The sequence below is a fragment of the Chelon labrosus genome (assembly GCF_963514085.1).
Source record: "Chelon labrosus genome assembly, chromosome: 13".
NCBI lineage: Eukaryota > Metazoa > Chordata > Actinopteri > Mugiliformes > Mugilidae > Chelon > Chelon labrosus.
Window position 1 is genome coordinate 1,846,946 of NC_140346.1, and position 18,280 is coordinate 1,865,225.

An 18,280-nucleotide genomic window follows, 5' to 3' on the forward strand; every position below is an offset into this window, starting at 1 on the left:
CGAGGGTTCGGTTTTAATATTGCAGCTATGGCAGAAAAGCAATTTACTTTTTATGGTCTGCTGTAATAGTGTTAATATTAGATCTGGAGTCTCTGGAAACTAGTAAAGCTTACGAGTATATACACGTCCACAAAACTGTCTTTTCACTGTATTTGAGCGAACCGTATAAAAGGCCAATATCCATACTCAATACGTAGTGTGAACTTCATCAACAATTGCTGACTTAGTATCTGTTATTCTGCATTCACCTTCTTCATGCTGCTTTCAGACCATCCTTCCATCCACTGGACAGAGGACCTGCGGTAAAAAGCTGGGTTGCTCTCACAGTTGATGGTGAAGTTAGAGTTGGAGCAGTCCATGATCAGAACAATGTGGAGGTTCTGCTGGATTCCTAAGAGAGATGTGGAAAGAAAAAGAAATAAAAACAGTGCAAGAACTCCTCATAGAACAGCAAGGGACAATGTGAACACATTTTTTTTGTCACTCATGTTGTACCATTTTAGCTTGAACAGCCCTTGCAGAGTTGGACTTCAGAGCTCTTTAGTGGCATTACTTTGACAATAATAGAGTTATTGATTTGATTCTCTGACAGAAAACTCAACCTCAGTGACATTGCACCATTTCTACAGTACAACACCCACTGCACAACAGGGAGCCAGAGGAACAGAGTTGAATACAAAGATGGGAACAGAGTGAACTAATGACTAACACACAGACAGAAAGGCTGAGTTTCAAATAGAAATGAAGTACTGACTATAGGAAAAGTAGTTGTAGAGTGGTCCAGTGAATCCATCCTGGGAAGCAGCATCTTTGAGGGGGGAGAGCAGAGGCTCCAGTTCCTCTGGGGTATACAAACCTGGAACTTCACCTGAAACATAACACGCAAGTATATCTCTATGAAAGAACTAAAAGATAATCAGACCAGGACGCATTAGAACTGAAACCTAAGATTGCCATAGTTTTTTCTAAAATGATCCATGTCTGTTGGCTACATTTATTCTCATCTGTCTCAAATCTATTCTCATTAAACAGAAAATAAAAGAGAACACAAACACAATACACACCTGATGACAACAGGCTGTTCACCATCTCTAAGAAAGCTGGATGGACAAACTGATAGTCCTCCAATAGTAGGACCACCTGTTGGCCCTCCAGACCTGCCAGCTGCATTACCTGAGCATACAGTAAATACAGTATGAATCACATTTACACAATTAACCTACATATTGTACAAACACACCTGTGTTTTCTTTGACAATAATAATTTCTGGTAAATGCTAAGCACAGGTGCCATTATGCAATTAATCACAATCTGTAAAATACATACAACACTTGACAGAGTTCATGGGAATATCATTAAATAGCTTGCAGGTAAATGAAGTAGTCAGGTGGGCACCAGGTGAACCGGTCAACCTGACAAAAGCAAATCTCACCATCTTGAGATCATTGTTGAAATGCTTAAGAGCGTAACCACGGGAGATTTTGGGAGTGAACAACGTGTATCCATGCATGTGTGACACCAGGCATGTGGCTGTGTGCCGACCCACTCCACTCCGTCCTGCCAGCAGCAGAGAGCCACCAGGTCGGCTCAGGACCCGATCCACCCTGGACACAAAGTCGCACACTTCCCAGAACAGCAGGAGATCCAGCTCTCTGTTATCACGACTGTACAGTACCACTCCCTAGAGGAAGAACAGGGATAAACCGACAGGGTGAGGATGTACACAATTGACACGCCAACGAATACAATGAAATGACAATAACAAAGGCAAACAAACACAACTACAAGAATAAGACAAAAAGGTTAAAGCAGCAGTAGACGAGAGAAGTCTGTCTTCTTTTTATTCCTATAGTATGGTAAATTTCCAATACCATAATCCACAACACATCACACCTTTATTTTCACAAAATTGTTGTTCAAGCCCAACGTAGTTACCAACGAGCCGGAACACACTGGACAACAGATCCTCACTATGTACCTTCTGTATAATTTGTTTTAGGTCAGCAGAATCCAGGCGTCCCAGCTGTTTACCATGAGGCGGCAGCGACTGGCCTGGAGCCATCACAGTCGCCTCAGAGGCTCCCCATGTCACATAGAAACCATCTGCAGACAGGGGAAACAGGGAAACAAATCTGTTACATACACACATTTGTGCATATGACAAAAAACACAAAAATATGGGCAGTGCAAAGGCAGAAAAAAAATCCAAGCATACAGCTAATAGATCAGATATCATGGAGAGGTAATTGATAGCTGTTCCGATTTACCGTGAATGCAAACTGCAATTTACACTCACTTTCTAGTTCATTAGGTACACTAGTGAAGACAGATGTCTTCTAATATAACAGTCCCACACTAAATCTTAGATTTATGGAGGTTGTGGTATTCAGCATTTGTTTCAAATAACTGGAATGCAAGTGTGATGCAACTGTGTTTTCATTTTAGAGCCTGTGGTTTAGTACTACTGAATTGTACTGAGTTGTATTGAAAAATGTTTCTATTACTTTGACCACCCCATTATTGTCAGTGGGCTAGGATAAATAGCAGAAACAGTTAGGTGTTTAATCCAGTTTAACATCACTACAAACAACATCTCCAAAATGATCAAACAGCTGGGTTGGTATATCTAAAGGCTAACTCACCTGAGGGGTGACCTGTTGTATGGTTACATACAGTGGACCCCCAGTTTGATTCCCAGCTGACAGGACCATGTGCTGCATGACAGTCTCTTACTTTCTTCCCTAATTTCCTATCTCCCTTCAATTTCCGTATTAAATAAATTTCAAAAAGGCCTCAAATAAATCTAATACACATGTAAGGTGTTGCTCTGCCTTCGTGATCACCATCCATGTTCTTTGATAGAGCAGTTTTGTGTCTCAGTGACTGAGCAGTGTTGTTCAACTTGACTTTTCAGGCAGCTGTTGTGAAGACCATTAACAAACATATTACTACTAGAGTGTGCATATTTACTGTATATGTAAAGGTAGAGTTCTCTTTCAGTCTCATATCTGTTAGGGCCTGACTTTATTTCCATCTATCTCTTACTTGGGAGAGTAAGTATATTATTAGACTCTTGCTGGCTGCCAGCATCTCACACCTGCTAAAACTACTGGGAGAATGGGAGAAAATGTTATGACCTGTGGGTGACATTCTAGTCTTAATCAGCAGATAAGAAACCTTAAGCACACAGCTTGTTTATAATTTAAGTGATTTAAAGCAGCCAAAAAACTGGAAAAAAGAAACAATTTATTAATGCCACGCTGGTTAAGTACGCAAACAGACTATTAGCAGAGAAATTGCCCTACACAAAGCCATCTGGAGAGTTGACAAAGAAGCTCTGAAGTAATCAAATGCTGCTTTCATTCAGGCATTAGTGACAGTCTGTAAATGCTGACATGAACTGCTTTACAGTCCATCTGTAATTCAAATCTTTCCTGATCAGCCCTAATGTTGGGTTTGTGAATTAGCAGCAAGAGCAGAGCTCTCTCATACCAGTCATGTTGTCCAGAGTGTCAGAGCCCCACTCTCCCCGTATGATGGAAGAGAGGATGTTATCAAAGGTGTGGAGGTCTTTGGAGGAAACCAGGCGGTCTCTGAAGAGTCTCCTGGCCTCATATGCAACCACCTCCAACACGCTATCTGTCACGTTAGATTGAGCTAAAAGGAAATGAATGAGATGCACATTATTTGGATTAATACTCAAATGGATGTCATTAGATCTGCACATGCAAATGAGAATTTTTTTCTGGTCCACACACTGACATAATGTTTAGCACAAAGGCTGATTAAAAAACTGTGGTGCTTTCACAACCATTTTCAACTAATCTTTCGGGAAAATGTGTTTTTGTCTCTTATTTCTAAAACATACAAACACTGCTTTGTAGTCAATATCTGTCCTAGAGGTTTGATTTTCATAAAGGACAGACCCAAGCACAGTATTTACGCTATGACTCAGGGCTCAACATGAGTCAAAGGAGTGTTTATGGCCAGATTAAGCTTGCCGAAAGCACCTCACAGGAAGTTGAGACTGAATATACTAAATTCCCCTGAGAAGCAGCAGAGTGCTGCTAGCTAAAAACAGAGTGCTAGATTGACAAGCCAGGTTCACGGTCTCACAGGCCACTGGGTTCAGCAGTGTCAGTCACATTATTTGTGACAGAGACACAGGTCAAGCTCTGGGGTTTTCCCAGCATGTTAAATTTTAAAAACTTGAAAATGCAGTCATGGGGTGGGTCAATGCCAAACTGTCATGCCATTTTCTATGCCAGTGGCATTCATTGCTTAAGATGTACCTCAAAGGTGAATAAGTCTTAATTGAGGCTGATACTGATATTACAACTTTAAAATAAAATTATATTTATCATTTTAGTATGAATACAATGAGAAACAAACATGTATACAGAATTAATTTTGAGAAGATCGACTTAATTATACTGACAGTACAGCATCACACAGATTTGTCAGCTTTTCACTCATGTTGCGAATCTCCCATTCCACCACATCCCAAAGACCCTCTATTGGCCTGAGATGTAGTGACTGTGGAGTCCATGAGAGTAGAGTGAACTCACTGCCATGTTCAAGAAACCAGTTTCAGATGATTTTAATCTTGCGACATGGGAGATTATCCCTAACACCATTATACCTCCACCATCAGCCTGAACTGTTGATACAAGGCAGAATGGATCAATTCATGTTGTCTATGCCAAATTCTAACTTATCATGTGAAGCAGAAATTGAGACTCATTAGACCAGGCAACATTTTTCCTATCTTCTATTGTCCAATTCTGGTGAGCCCTTGCAAATTCTATCCTTAGTTTCCTGTTCTTAGCTGACAGGAGTAGCACTTGGAGTGGCCTTCTGCTGCTGTAGCCCATCTCCTTCAAGTTCTGATTGGTTCTGCATTAAGAGATGCTTTTCTGCATACCTCAGCTATAACAAGTGGTTATGCAAGTTTCTGTTGCCTTTCTATCAGCCTGAATTCATCTCTGACCTCTGGCATTGACAAGGCATTTTTGCCCAGAGAACTGGCTCACTCACTGGAGGTTTGTTCTCTCTCTTCTCTGAACAATTTGGTCTAGTTCATCTGGCGCTAACAACCACGCAACATTCAAAGCCACTTAAATCACCTTTCTTCCCCATTGTGATGCTCAGTTTGAACTTCAGCAGATAGTCTTGACCATGTCTACATGTATAAATGCACTGAATTGTACCTAATAAGGCAGCCAGTAGGTGTATGAGTACATAAAGAGTTGTGTCTGAGGTTCAAAGAATGTGTCCTTGTCCTCTGAAATCCAGTGTAATGACTTAATAAATTATCTCAAGATCTCATACATTGTGTTCCATATTGGAAAAATATATTTGCTGACACTGATATATTAGTTTTCATAAACACAGAAAATAAAATTCTGTACAAAAACATGACCTCCCTCTTGTTTATACAAAGAAACATAATCATGCTTAGTGTTAGACATGACTTCTTCTCCACTAAATTTAAAAGAAACCTAACGTAAATATACAAATGAACTAGTGTTGTAGAATAGAAGTGTTTAATCAATGTGATCACATTCACTCACCACACACACATACAGTACATCAACACAGCCACCGAATAAATATAAGAGGTTTTACATACCAAAAAGAAAGTAAGCAGCGAGGACCGGGGGAGGGATGAAGAATTGAGAGTAAGTTAAAAAATGATGAGCACAGGAAAATAGAAGTTTGCCCGCTGACGTGTTTAATTAAAATAAATGACTGGACTCACTATCACAGCAGGAACACATTGCAGAAGAAGAGAAAGAGTGACAGAGGGAGAGATGAAAGGACAGCAAAGGCAGGGGATGATAAAAGAGGGAGAGACAGACAAGTGACAGAGAGGAATTGGGGAAGAGAGGAGAAAGAAAAGGGAGAGAGCAGGAGGATGAAGAAGAAGGTGAGTTGGAAACAGTGGTTCTGAGCTGAAAGAAGTCATCTTTTTGACAGGCATCAAAACTGAGTCATTAATACTTTATGTTACTCAACAATTCAACTTTCTGTTTTAGTCTGCCCATAGAAGTTCTTTTAAAAATGTGGGTCAAAGCCACAGACAGACCATGAGTCTGATGTGAGACATTTTCACACATAAAGAAGGCTTACAGTTCTTTAACTTAGATGTTAACATGTCCATTCTTGCATCCGATTTTGTTTACCTGCAGTGAGGTCATATCGCAGCAGGCTGAGGACCCATTCGGTGAGAATACAGGGAGTAAACAGGTAGTGGCTGTGATCATCCACCGTAAACTTGGCCTTCACCTAAGAGGACAGAATCAGACTATAAGAAGACAGTGACAACTCACTTTTAAGTTAATCAACTGGACAATTTGTTTGCTAAAAATAGCTCCCTTAAGTACTTCTTCAGATATTTCACCTTTAAAAGCCTGTGTGTCATCCATTTAGAATATACGCCAATCTGGCATAATATTATGACCACTGTCAGGAGAAGTAAATAACATTAAAACCACTAACAGGTGAAGTCAATAACATTCACCATCTTGTGACAATTCAGTGTTCTGCTGGGAAACATTTGGACCTGGCATTTGTGTGGATGTTACTTAGACATGTACCACCCACCTAGACCAGACCAGGCACCCCCACCCCATAGCAATGACACTCCTTGATGGCAGCAGCCATCCCCAGCAGGATGTAGCCTGACAGAGGCACACAAACGTTTTAGGAACAACTCAAAAAACATGAAGAACAGCACAAGGTGTTGACCTGGCCTCCAAATTCACTAGATCCCAAACTGATCAAGGCCCATGTCCATTCTCTGATGAGTCACAACTGTTTTGGAGGCACAAGGGAGACCTACACAATATTAGGAAGGTAGTCATAATGTTATGCCTGATTGGTATAGATCTATAGGTTTCTACTGCCATGATTCCCACTCTTGGTTCCGACAATCATAATGACAAACTTACTGCAAAATCAAAAGTCTCTATACTAATATTTTAAAGAGATTTGTGTTGTTCTTACTAAAAGATAGTAGGATACTGAGTAGGCCACACCTCACAGATTTCTTCAGTGCAAGTATGGGGGAGCTCCAAGAACAAAAAGTTTGTGAACTACTCTCTCCTACTGGACGGCAGAAAGTAACACACCTGCAGGACTACAATCTGTATTTTCAAAAGTTATCACATGGATACAGGTTCTGTTTCAGTCTAAACTACTGACATACTGAAGTTCAACAAAATTTCAACAGAACAGAACTTCTTGGCGTCTATGCTTGTACCCAAGTGAATCCAATTATTATTTGAAAATGTCAAACAATGAATACATATTTTATAACAGCAGTTAAGCGGTGGGATGCTGGACAATTATTATGAAGTTAAATAAGCAAGAGATATGCTATCATGATAGATTTATGGCAACTGATAATGTTTTTTTCTGACATCCTCATCATTTAAGCTAAACTGTACCATCTATCTCATCTTAATCCTCAGTGCTATGTGTTATGCTCTGCCGTATGTGCTTGTAAAACACTTGTATCAATGTGACAAAAACTGATGTGCTTTTTCAATGGGTTATTTGATGTTGAGCAGGGATACATATAGGTGCAGTTATTTCTCCCCGATCACGTTCATCTGTCAGGATGAATGTGCAAAATTTGGATTTAATCTGGAATTACTCAAATTCAAATCAGAATCTCTAATATCTTGTTAATGCATTTGGTATGTCAGGTAAGAATGCATTTTGTTACAAATATAGAAATATTCATCAATTAATGCCCTTTCAGATTAGATACCTGTTCATAGAGCTGCACAAGAGACCCAGCCAGTTGGTGTATTTTCCCTGTGCTGGCCCAGGCTGCCTGGCTGCCCAGACTATGCTGGAGAACTGGCTGCAGGTAAGACGAGTAGATAGTCTGCAGCTGCTCCCTGTCAGGATAGCTAAAGGCAGAGCCAGAGACGCAAAGACATGAGAACGAAAAGAGGAATACCACCCAACTGAATCAGAGGGAGATAAGGAGTGAAGTAGGAAAGGAGGATTACAGCGTGTCAAACCGCTATGTTGCATACTTACTCTATGGTGCAGATGCGCACTATAGATGAGAAGCGGGAGGTGAGTGAATGGCTCCCAACAGCTCCCCCTGTTGACATGGAGGCCACCACCTGAATATTCTCGAGACTCACCCACTCAAGATTTTCATCATAGAATCCCTTGTATGTCAACACCTGAGGGAAAGAGTGAGAAGGACATGTTCCTGTTTCTAATTGTTTTTAGGCTTAAATAATTTTAGATGCAGTTTATTCTGAACCAGTTATAGTCAAAATTCTACATTAGATTATTCGCTAATACATTTGTCTATCTATAGGCCTTCCTGTGTATGTATCCTCTGTACCTGTTGGAGGAAGGCAGTGAGGTTGCTGGTCCCCCATTTGTCCGGTTTGGGTAGGTTGATATCCTTTAAGTAAAGGACCAGGTTCTCACAGTCCTTGGGTCTGAACACTCGGCCAGTGTTAGAGCTGAGCAACAGACATGTCTGGCTGAGCTTCTGCAAAACATGGCGAGATGAAGTCTGGGCACTGCAGTGAACCACAGCCACTTGGGTGGAACGCAGCCGAGAGAAGGCGTAGCGCAGGAGCATGCTAGACACAAAATAACGTATGGACAAAGATTAAGACATACACAATGTGGTGAGACATGATCTCACATCTTGTGGTAATATCTAAATGAACTTTTCCAAAACTCAGTTTCATAAACGTTCAGGGTGCTGTCAGGTCAGCAGGGTGAGAGGAAGATATGTTTGGTAGCAGTGTATTTAACAAAAGGGACTCTTGTGATTTGAAGAACAATGTTTGTCAGAACAGAAGCATAGGCACAAAAGGACATTTTATGAGGCTGCTGAAAAACAATATTGGAAATAATTGGAAAGTAAATGTGTTGTATGAGTGTATGCTTGTTCCAGTGTGCGTAAATTAATTATATGTTCTTTTATCAGAAGAATGGGCTGACAAACTTAGTGCCCCAATGGAACAGTGACCTTTCAGGCAAAGTGAGGGAAAGGGAAGACTGGGAGATACTCTATTAGAGTGTAAAAGGCAAAATGAGTGACCCATGTTCTTTGACCCCTTGGGGAGAGACGCGAATCTTTCAGAGGCAATCAGTCTACGTGTGCACATACACAAGACTGAGCAGAAACAACACGCAACACATGAAGCCGCAGATGTGATGTGTATTCTAAACAGTCAGTGTCTTTACAAGAAAGGTCAAGCCTTGAATAAAAGCTGCCTTGATTGTTTCATTTTCAGTGCCTCTGTCTCACAATCCTTAATGCACATTTTTCTTCTTCCTCTGTGATGTCAAATTTTTGAAAAGAAGAATAACAACATGAGGTCTGTGTGTGATAGTGGCTGCTTAAACTGTTTACATATATTGCCATTTTATAAAAGATATAACACAACCACAGCAGTGTTGTTAAATTAGATTAATGTGAGGACATGCAATTGTTACACGGCAATCACAGTCACACATCAGTTAAATTTCAGTTTCTAGATTAACATTTTTGTTAACGCGTGTTTATATAAAGTTTCTCCATATTGAAAGTGTGTGCAAATCCTTTGTTTGAGATAATGCAAATGCTCGGCGCGTAATTACCCCTTTCCACAGCCCTCAGGCCCTACCACCATGAAAGGCTGCCTGTGCTGAGCAGTGAGCCATGGGGAGAAACCATGTAGACCTCTCTGCATGCCCGTAGTCTCAATGACAGGTAGCATGCGTGTGTGAGAAAACTGCTCCAGTGTGAGACCCTCGGGACGTTGGAACCTATATGCTGCTAGGTGGCCACTGTCAGAGTCATAGTAGGTATCTAGTGGTTTTCTGGGGTCTGGGGGGCTTTCCCTGGCCCAGCTCAGCAACTACAGAAGTAGAGAGACATAAAGGCACACATTAAATATTGATATTTTGCTTGAATGATAAACATATCCACCAACTGTTCAACAACAAAGAAGGTTTTTAATATTAAAATTAAGTACATTTCTGCCCATATAAAAACACAGGGTCCTCACCTCCTTTGCAAACTCTTGTCGCGTTTTTATGTTAAGGTTTCCTCCCATACCCCTAAGAAGACCAATGATGAACTGCCCTCTCTCCGTCACAGCACTGAGGTGCGACAGGCAATTCAACACTGTACCCACCAGAGTAGTTTCCACCACAAAGTCATTCTGATGTTAAGAAGGGAAGAAACAAACAAGAAATATATGTAAATCTGAATAAAAAAAAGTATTTTGAATAAATTAGATGTGCATCCCAGAGGAATATGAAACTCGATCCACCGAACCTGATGACTTGTTAAACTCGTAATGTTTCATAATAAACACTGTTCAGTATAAGTGGGGGTAATTCAAAAAGTCCTATATGTCAGCCTACACAGCTGCTTCAGGTTGTTCAGTGAATGCTAAATGGTGATGACACTGTTTTAGCTTCAATGTGAAGATTTTCATTTCCAGGTATAAACAATGAAAGGAAACAATGTCACTGTTTTTGAGCCAGTGCGTACAAACAGGATGAGTCAAATGTTACCTGTTTGAGAGCCCAATCCAGGGCTTTTTGGAAGTAGTCTCCCAGCCAGTTTTCAAGGTTACTGCGACACTCCTCAGGCTGACCCCTTAACCACGACTTCACCAAGGCACCCACATCAATGTCTTCATCACTTATGAAAAAGTGGCAATGAGGTGGGGGTAAAACAGCATGTGTTCAGAAATCTTGAATTTTGTACAAATAAACACTTAAAACTCTAAACACATAGGTTGACTGACCTGAGAAAGATCATACCCATGCGGGATATGGTCGCCGGTGAGGCGCAGCTGAGGTCGTGAGTCTCAAACAGGAAGTTAACATTGGGTCCAAACTGGATTCGTTCTCCGCTAGGCATGGTTAACAGCCGATTATCATCAAGCACAGAGTTCAGACTCTCAATCCACTCTGGGTCGATGTCACCATCGCACACAATCCAGGAGTTCACTTCTAGGAAGCACAAAAATACATATACATGTCTAAAAGGAGTGGGTATAGTGAACTAATCATAGTGCACAGTACAACTAGTGTAAGGCAACTTTATTCATATTCAATAGTCCACAAGCCCGCCCACAAGGGCCCCTTTCTATACCTCTTTGCTTGGGGCCCCCAAGAACCTAGGATCGCCACTGGCTGTCTGCATCACTTAAGCAGTGTCTTTCTCTTACCCTGTGGTTCTTTGACCACATTCCTGGCACTGTGTGTGAGGACACCATCAGCCCACTCTCTAGTGTCCATGTCTATATGTCCCAACAGCTGCTGTCTGGGCATGGCCTTAGGATTCATTGTGTACTGTTTCACCTGCAAAATAACATTATCAGCAAGATGAGATTCAAGACTGGGAAATCATGATTTTCATATTAATTAGATAAGGTGGTAAATGCATTAATCACTGATAAATTAAAATCTTGGTCAGGGTTTGCCTCTTTACTCACCACTTTGCCTGTCTTGCTGAGAGCAGCCCTGAGCATCCTCCAGAGTGTGGACTTGCCCGCTCCACTTGGCCCTACAATGACTACTCCCATACGCTGTCTGAGCTGTTCATTCAGTTCCAGTGCCTTCTTCAGCTGCAACAGTCAACAATGAACTTATTAATCTATGTTTCAAACAAATAATTCACAGTTGCCTCAGTGTTAATATGAAGAACCTGTGCATAACAACAATGCATAAGTTTAGACAATAACTGATAGATGTCTTGAGATACATACCTGACTAGGTATCAGTTCAAGCTGTGCATCTTTGTAGACTTGTTCCAGAGCATGCATTAGTATCTGGTCCTCCACATCAGTGAAATTAACCCCAGAGAAGACATCTCTCACCAGAGCATCGAACCGAGAGCTATCAGCAAACGTCAGCTTGGACATGGTATTCAGTCTCAGGGCCTGCACTACAAGACTACTCTCCTGGACTGCAAGGAGACAAAAGAGATTAGTTTCAACTCCAAGTGAATTTCACTAAAGATATATGTAAAATTAGAAAAAGAACGCTTCATACTGAGGAAAAACGACTATATGGAGACAGAAAAGCAAAGAAATAAAACAATGCAGGCCCCAGACACAAGAATACAAAAGGCAAGGCTGTGAAAGTTAACTTGTCCAGTCATTATTGCTTTCCTCTCACACAGGTCCCCTGTTAAAAATGTGCTAATTACCAAAGCCTGTCATGATTTAAGAGTTTGTCAATACTTTTGTTCTGTTCTCCAAAGATGCTGGCCTTCCCTGCAGGCACAAATGTGGTGTTTTCTTCACAGCAGAAACAAACACTTGGCCAGACTACACACGGAGACAAACACAAGAAAACCTTTGGGACCCATCTGCAGACTGGAGGTGAGTGTGCGTCAGCATGTGCGCGTCAGACAGACAAAAGGTGGGTGGTTGAAACGAGGATTTGGAAAAAAGAGAGAGGGAGAAAATCAAGAAAAGACTGATGGGAAAATGACGGTATAGACAGAGGGAAGAGCACTGAAAAGCAGAGACCTAAAGGGGAGATGGGGGTGAGAACCAGAGGGCAACGAGTGAGAACGAGTGGGACAAGAGCTAAAACGACAGTCAGATATCAGAGAGAGAGCTAACAAGAGGTCAGAAGGAGGGGGAAGGAGGTAAACAACAGAACTACAGCAAAGTGTTTGGCAGCGAGAGAATGGAGAAGGACAAAAGTACAGACAAGTGGAAAAGCGCAAGGAAAGAAAAGTTTTTAAGGGCTAAATGTCAATTTGGGCTAAATGTCATTTTATGGCATGTCTGAGCAAGGACGGCTGGTGTATAGAGAAAGTTCTAATCAATAGAGCCTTCTGATGTTCAAGTACACTCACAGACAGAGTTTATCAAACTTCCTCGAATAGATACCCACACAAAGAGGCACAGACTAACAAAAAATTGTGTAGCATGACCCAGCTAGCAACATGATAAGCATTTCAAACCAGTTACATTCATTCTCTAATCCTTTCTAGCATTCTGTGTCTAAAGTCTGAAGGTTTATATCAGTACAGCAGTTTCAGCATTTATCAGGGGACACAGTTTCGACAAAGTTTAGAATAGTGACCTAATATTTTTGAAAGGTAACTAGACTGGAATAATTGAGATTGAAACCTAAATATAGAAGATTCACACTGATTTGGTTAATAACAAATATGGGAAGAGATGTGGATTAAAACACATGTAAATATTAAAAGTTGATCCACTTCGGCTTTAAGTCGTCTGCAGCATTTTATCGTATACGACAATTATATCTTTTCTTTCCTTGTATACCATTTACACTTCTTCCATATCAGCTCCTGTTTCTACAGTGTAAATCAACTGCAGACACATTTGGGCTTCTACAGTGGTTGTAGCCAATGTAGCTTTGCAACACTATCCCAGCACAGGTGCTACAAGGCTGCAGAAGTCTCACAAACTCAACCCTTTTGACACACTATTATACTCAAACTTGAAGCCTGAATTATATTTGACTCTCAGACAATTTAACAGATCCTTCGAAGGTCCATCATTTAAGTCGTCATTTTCACCCACACAAAAGTCCATACCGATCTGAAGTGAACTAATATCAATGATTAGCACAACTTCAGAGAGAATGAACTCAAATCATCTGGTGTTGTGTTCGATGCCCTTGATGGCTCACTGTGGTCATTGTTCTCTGCATTAGTATCCTTTGTCAAAAGCAATCTCCACTGATAGATGTTTGTGTTTGTTACAAGTTACTGATACTGTGTGCTTTTGGCGTCAAATAAATGTGACTTGAGATAATGGCCAAAGATGTGCCGACTTCCTCCTAACTTTCCTGTCACACTCCAATATTGGAAAAAGAAAAAATGCCTCACAGTAATATTGCACGTTAAAATAAAAAATAGCCATAGGGGGTCTTACTCTTGTCCTTGTCATGACTCCTCCTCTGTTGCTGCAGGAGACTGCCACAGGCCTTCAGCACCGTCTTCAGAGCACGCAAACCCCAGTCATAGTGCTGCTGGGGAGTCAGCAACTCCCTGGACAGACAAATAAATGCGTATCTTCACACATACACACACATTCTCAACTGGCTGTAGCACTATGGTTCGGGAGGTAGAGGATAATGTTTCCACAAAATCAATAGACTGCAATAGGCTGTAGTGGCAGTATAGATAATTTCAAATAAATTCAAACCCACAGCGTCTTTATAATTTAGTTTGAAACACAAAAAAAGCCACTTAGTGAACCACACAGATCACATACATACAATTATTAATTCTCTGGTGATACGTTTACAATGTAATACATCTTATAGTCCTACACCTTAGACCTGAATCCAAACCAAAAAAAGATAATCACTTCTACCTGGCCAGGTTGAAGATTGCAACCAGTTTGCGTCCCAGTATTTCTCCATTTTTGAAACCTTCAGAGTAGAGGATGACTTCAGCAATGAGTTCATTGTCCGGCCTGCTCATGGCCACAGGTCTGAACAGCTGCTTGAGGTTGTCTGGAAGTTTCTGCCTGCCTCCATAGCCTTTTCCTGCTGGGTTTAATGTGATAAATACCCCAGAGTTTGGGTCTAATTCCACCTGGAGGATAAAGAAAATAAGGAGAACTTTGTTACATTAATGAAATGTGTTTTATATTAGCATGAATCTGGCTTGCTTAATTGCTTGCTGATTAATGACCCAACCATTTTCCACAACAAATTCGGTAAGGTAAAAAACAAGATGTAGTAGTAGAAGCAACTGCATCTCGTTTTTTACCTTCAATCATGTGTCTTGTGACATAGCAACTGAATTAAACACAAAGATATAATGACTGAGAAAGAGGTGCAAAATGACAGAATGTGGGTTACAGAAATTGTGAGTAATTGTTTTTTGGCATCAGTACTTTAATTGAAACTTTAATTAGTTTGTCGGCATCTGTTTTGATTCTCTGACCTCCTTTCCCAGCAGTTCACATGTGGTCTTGTGATGTTTGAGGGAGTCTTGAATGGCCTGAATCTGCATAGAAACTGCAGATAAAACTGCTTCCTCTAACCGGTTAAACTCATCAAAGCAGCCCCATGCTCCGCACTTCACCAACCCCACAAAGATTCGTCCCATTGACTTCACATCGATGCCCTGAAAAACAGACAGAAAACAAAAGAATTTGGATGTGTGTTCTCAATAACAATCTCGTTTAGAGTGTGAGTGTGCACACATTTCATTCATTTGTTTATTATATATGTTTTCTTTTCAGAATTAAGAGCAATAGTTCTCTCATACACACATGTCAAACGCTCTCATATACAAATGACAAACGCAACACTCTCATATACACATATCAAGCGCAACACTCTCATATACACTACACGTGTCAAATGCTCTTGGACACACGCACGCATGTGAAATGTCAGTAAAACCGGAAGGCGTTTGAGTAGAATTGGAAGGTGTTTCATCTGTTGTTTGTCACATTATCATGAAAACAGTGATTTTGAACTTACTGTGTTTGGCTTGGCATGCTTCACAATATTCAGCCCATGGGACCCTCGGTGTACAGTTTCAGATAAAGTGTTCAAAGTTTAAGATGTTAAAACTTTCCCATTCTCATGAGCATACCTCATCACAGTTGAACACCAGCACTTGCCGTCCGAACAGTCCCCCTAAGGCTTTGACCGACTCAGTCTTGCCTGTGCCAGCTGGCCCATAGGGGTTCCCCCCGAGCCCCATCTTCATGGCCTGGGTCAGAGTCAGGTAGCACTTATCAGTCAGCGGAGTGTGCACCAGCTTAGCCGCATTCCCCTGGTAGACAGGAGGGGTGAGATAGAGAAGAAAGTTAGAGATAAAAGCAGGAAAGGAAAAGTGACGATGACCAGACAGAAGTACAGATATGGTTGCAGAGGTTGAAAGAAGCCAACAGAGGGTAAAGGCAAACAGAGAGATGATGGATGAAGGAGTAGTGAAATGAAAAGCAAATGAAGGACAGGGAAAGAAAATGAAAACGAGTAAAATTGAGTGTAGCATGTGTTTGCAGAGAACTGCAGAGGGGAAATACAGGGTAGGTCCACTGGTCCTCATCTATGCATAAACAGTGCCACCAAGTGGTAACAAAGGAAGTTTAAATATATTCATCGAACATAAAAATGTTTATGAATACCAAGGTGGCAATTTCTCCTGTAACATTTACATTTTCTACTGAAATTATCTCATGCGATAACTTCAATGGAAGAGCTTGAAAAGCCACATAACATATGTGCTGAAGCAGCAGAGTTTTCTTGTTTACATCCTCACACAGAAATCCAGATATGCAGATGTTTGTAATGCAATTACTGAAGTGGGATTACTTAGTATTAGTAAATACTACCCTGTGCTCTACAGTATCATTATTTTATATACAGTATGTAGTTAGGTAAAATAGACTGTGAACATGCATGAGTGCTTCTAATATGTTTGTGCTGATACAGTGCAATACAATTTTTTAAATGGAATGCACAGTATTATAGTATCCCTCATAGCAAGGCTTACATGTCAATCAACAAAGAATATATTGACCCAATGGGACTGTCAGTTAATACTGTTGGTCACTTATCAAGTAAAAATGTATATTTTCCAATAACACAGATACGAACTGATGCTAAACATGTGATGCTTTGCTTCCACTCAAGGCAAAGTAAAAAAAAACTATCTAAGGAGAATGAACTACCTCTGACTTCAACTTACAGTTTTGTTTGATATTCTAAATAAGTGGAACAAAATCTCTAGTAAGGGTTAACTGAATAAGTGTTGATTTGGTGAGTTACAGAAAAGGAGTGTACCATCTTCACAGTACATCAGCATTCTAACACACCTGGTATTCATAAGTATAGTTGAATTGTGCATCCACCATGTGTATGTGGCAGCATTTGTCCAGTCCCATATAGAAGCGAAGCTGCCTTTTCCAGGCCCAGGCCTCAGTACTGGAAATGCCTGCCTGGTTAAGCTGCTTCACCACACTGATGTTATGGATGATATCCAGGATCAAGGCCTTCAGCTTTAGCTGCAGGACACTGGACTCTGTGCAGGGAGACATGCATGAATATTAGAATAGCAGAATCTGTAAAGCCACACAAATGACAAACTTGGATTAGAAGTTGCTGTAAATGTAGGTCAACCAGACCTACACTCACATTTTACAGACCAAAACAAACATAATATTTTCATCCATTCTAAAATAATAATTTCACTACTATATTTAGTGTTTTTGGTCTGCCTAAGGGCCTCAGTCAGACATTCTTTTTTTTATCACTTAAATTTTTATTGTATTTTCACATGTAAATAGGCAAAAAACAACAACACAGCAAACAAGGTACAAATTAAAGTAACAATAATAACACTAACATACTGTCTGGAGATACTACTGTTCAGTCCACTGTTCCAATTAGCGTTTGTTCAGTTGGTGTCATGTCTCATGTAAATGTTCCATTTTTCCCAGTTTCTTTCAAATACGTTCTCTTTGAGTCTCAATTGGTATGTCCATTTTTCCATAACAAGGATTTCCCGGACAATTTCCAACCACTGCTCCTGGTTTGGAGTGTTCACACTGAGCCAGTTTCCTGTGACCGCTTTCTTGCTTGTCGCAAGTAATACTTTAGTCAAGTACAGATCTTCTTTCATTACAACCTTCTCAATATTCCCAAGATACATCACTGGACAAGTATTCGGGATTTCATATCCCAAAACATTTTTTACAACAGAGTTAACATTTTGCCAGTATATCCTCATTTTTATACAATTCCAGAAGATGTGTGCGTGGTCTGCTTCAATGCTCCCACATAATCTCCAGCAGTCTTGTTGTATAGCGAGCTGCCTAGATTTTATCTTTGGTGTTATAAAGTAGCGAGTTAGGTTTTTCCAGCAGAACTCCCTCCATATTAATGAATTTGTTGATGTACATTGTGTCTCACACATGTGGTACCACTCCTCCTCTTATATTTGGATTTTTAGTTCTGCTTCCCATTTTGCTTTTATATAAAGCGTTGATTCCTTCCTGCTCTCACCCAGAGCTCGATAGAAGGCAGAGATGGGCCGAGACCCCTTCTGTTTGTATGAATCGATAATAACTCCAATCACCTTATTTATAGTTTCATTTGACCTTATCTCTTTTGTGAAATAATCTCTCAACTGCAAGTATCTATAAAAGTCTTTGTTTTCGAGGCTGTACTTTGTCTTTAAATCTTGGAAACTTAGAAATTGTCCACCTTCTGATACTGTACATATTGCTGTCACACCTTTTTGTGTCCATTCTTTGAATGTTGGATCGTACATCC

General features: G+C 40.5%; 1 protein-coding gene across 1 annotated transcript in view; it reads right to left on the reverse strand.

The window, feature by feature from the left end:
• The window catches only part of dync2h1 (dynein cytoplasmic 2 heavy chain 1), a 119,965-nt gene that overhangs the window by 76,157 nt on the left and 25,528 nt on the right, over positions 1-18,280 (reverse strand). The window contains exons 36-57 of the mRNA XM_084558574.1: positions 16,822-17,027; positions 15,594-15,776; positions 14,934-15,116; positions 14,356-14,579; positions 13,912-14,027; positions 11,758-11,957; positions 11,485-11,616; positions 11,218-11,350; positions 10,792-10,999; positions 10,556-10,685; positions 10,042-10,197; positions 9,632-9,891; positions 8,376-8,622; positions 8,057-8,208; positions 7,779-7,923; positions 6,187-6,289; positions 3,494-3,658; positions 1,980-2,104; positions 1,434-1,682; positions 1,065-1,173; positions 755-868; positions 249-391 (exon numbers count right to left, since the gene is read on the reverse strand). Coding sequence (XP_084414700.1) covers positions 249-391; positions 755-868; positions 1,065-1,173; positions 1,434-1,682; positions 1,980-2,104; positions 3,494-3,658; positions 6,187-6,289; positions 7,779-7,923; positions 8,057-8,208; positions 8,376-8,622; positions 9,632-9,891; positions 10,042-10,197; positions 10,556-10,685; positions 10,792-10,999; positions 11,218-11,350; positions 11,485-11,616; positions 11,758-11,957; positions 13,912-14,027; positions 14,356-14,579; positions 14,934-15,116; positions 15,594-15,776; positions 16,822-17,027 — 3,683 coding nt within the window. The remainder of the gene's footprint in view (positions 1-248; positions 392-754; positions 869-1,064; positions 1,174-1,433; positions 1,683-1,979; positions 2,105-3,493; positions 3,659-6,186; positions 6,290-7,778; positions 7,924-8,056; positions 8,209-8,375; positions 8,623-9,631; positions 9,892-10,041; positions 10,198-10,555; positions 10,686-10,791; positions 11,000-11,217; positions 11,351-11,484; positions 11,617-11,757; positions 11,958-13,911; positions 14,028-14,355; positions 14,580-14,933; positions 15,117-15,593; positions 15,777-16,821; positions 17,028-18,280) is intronic.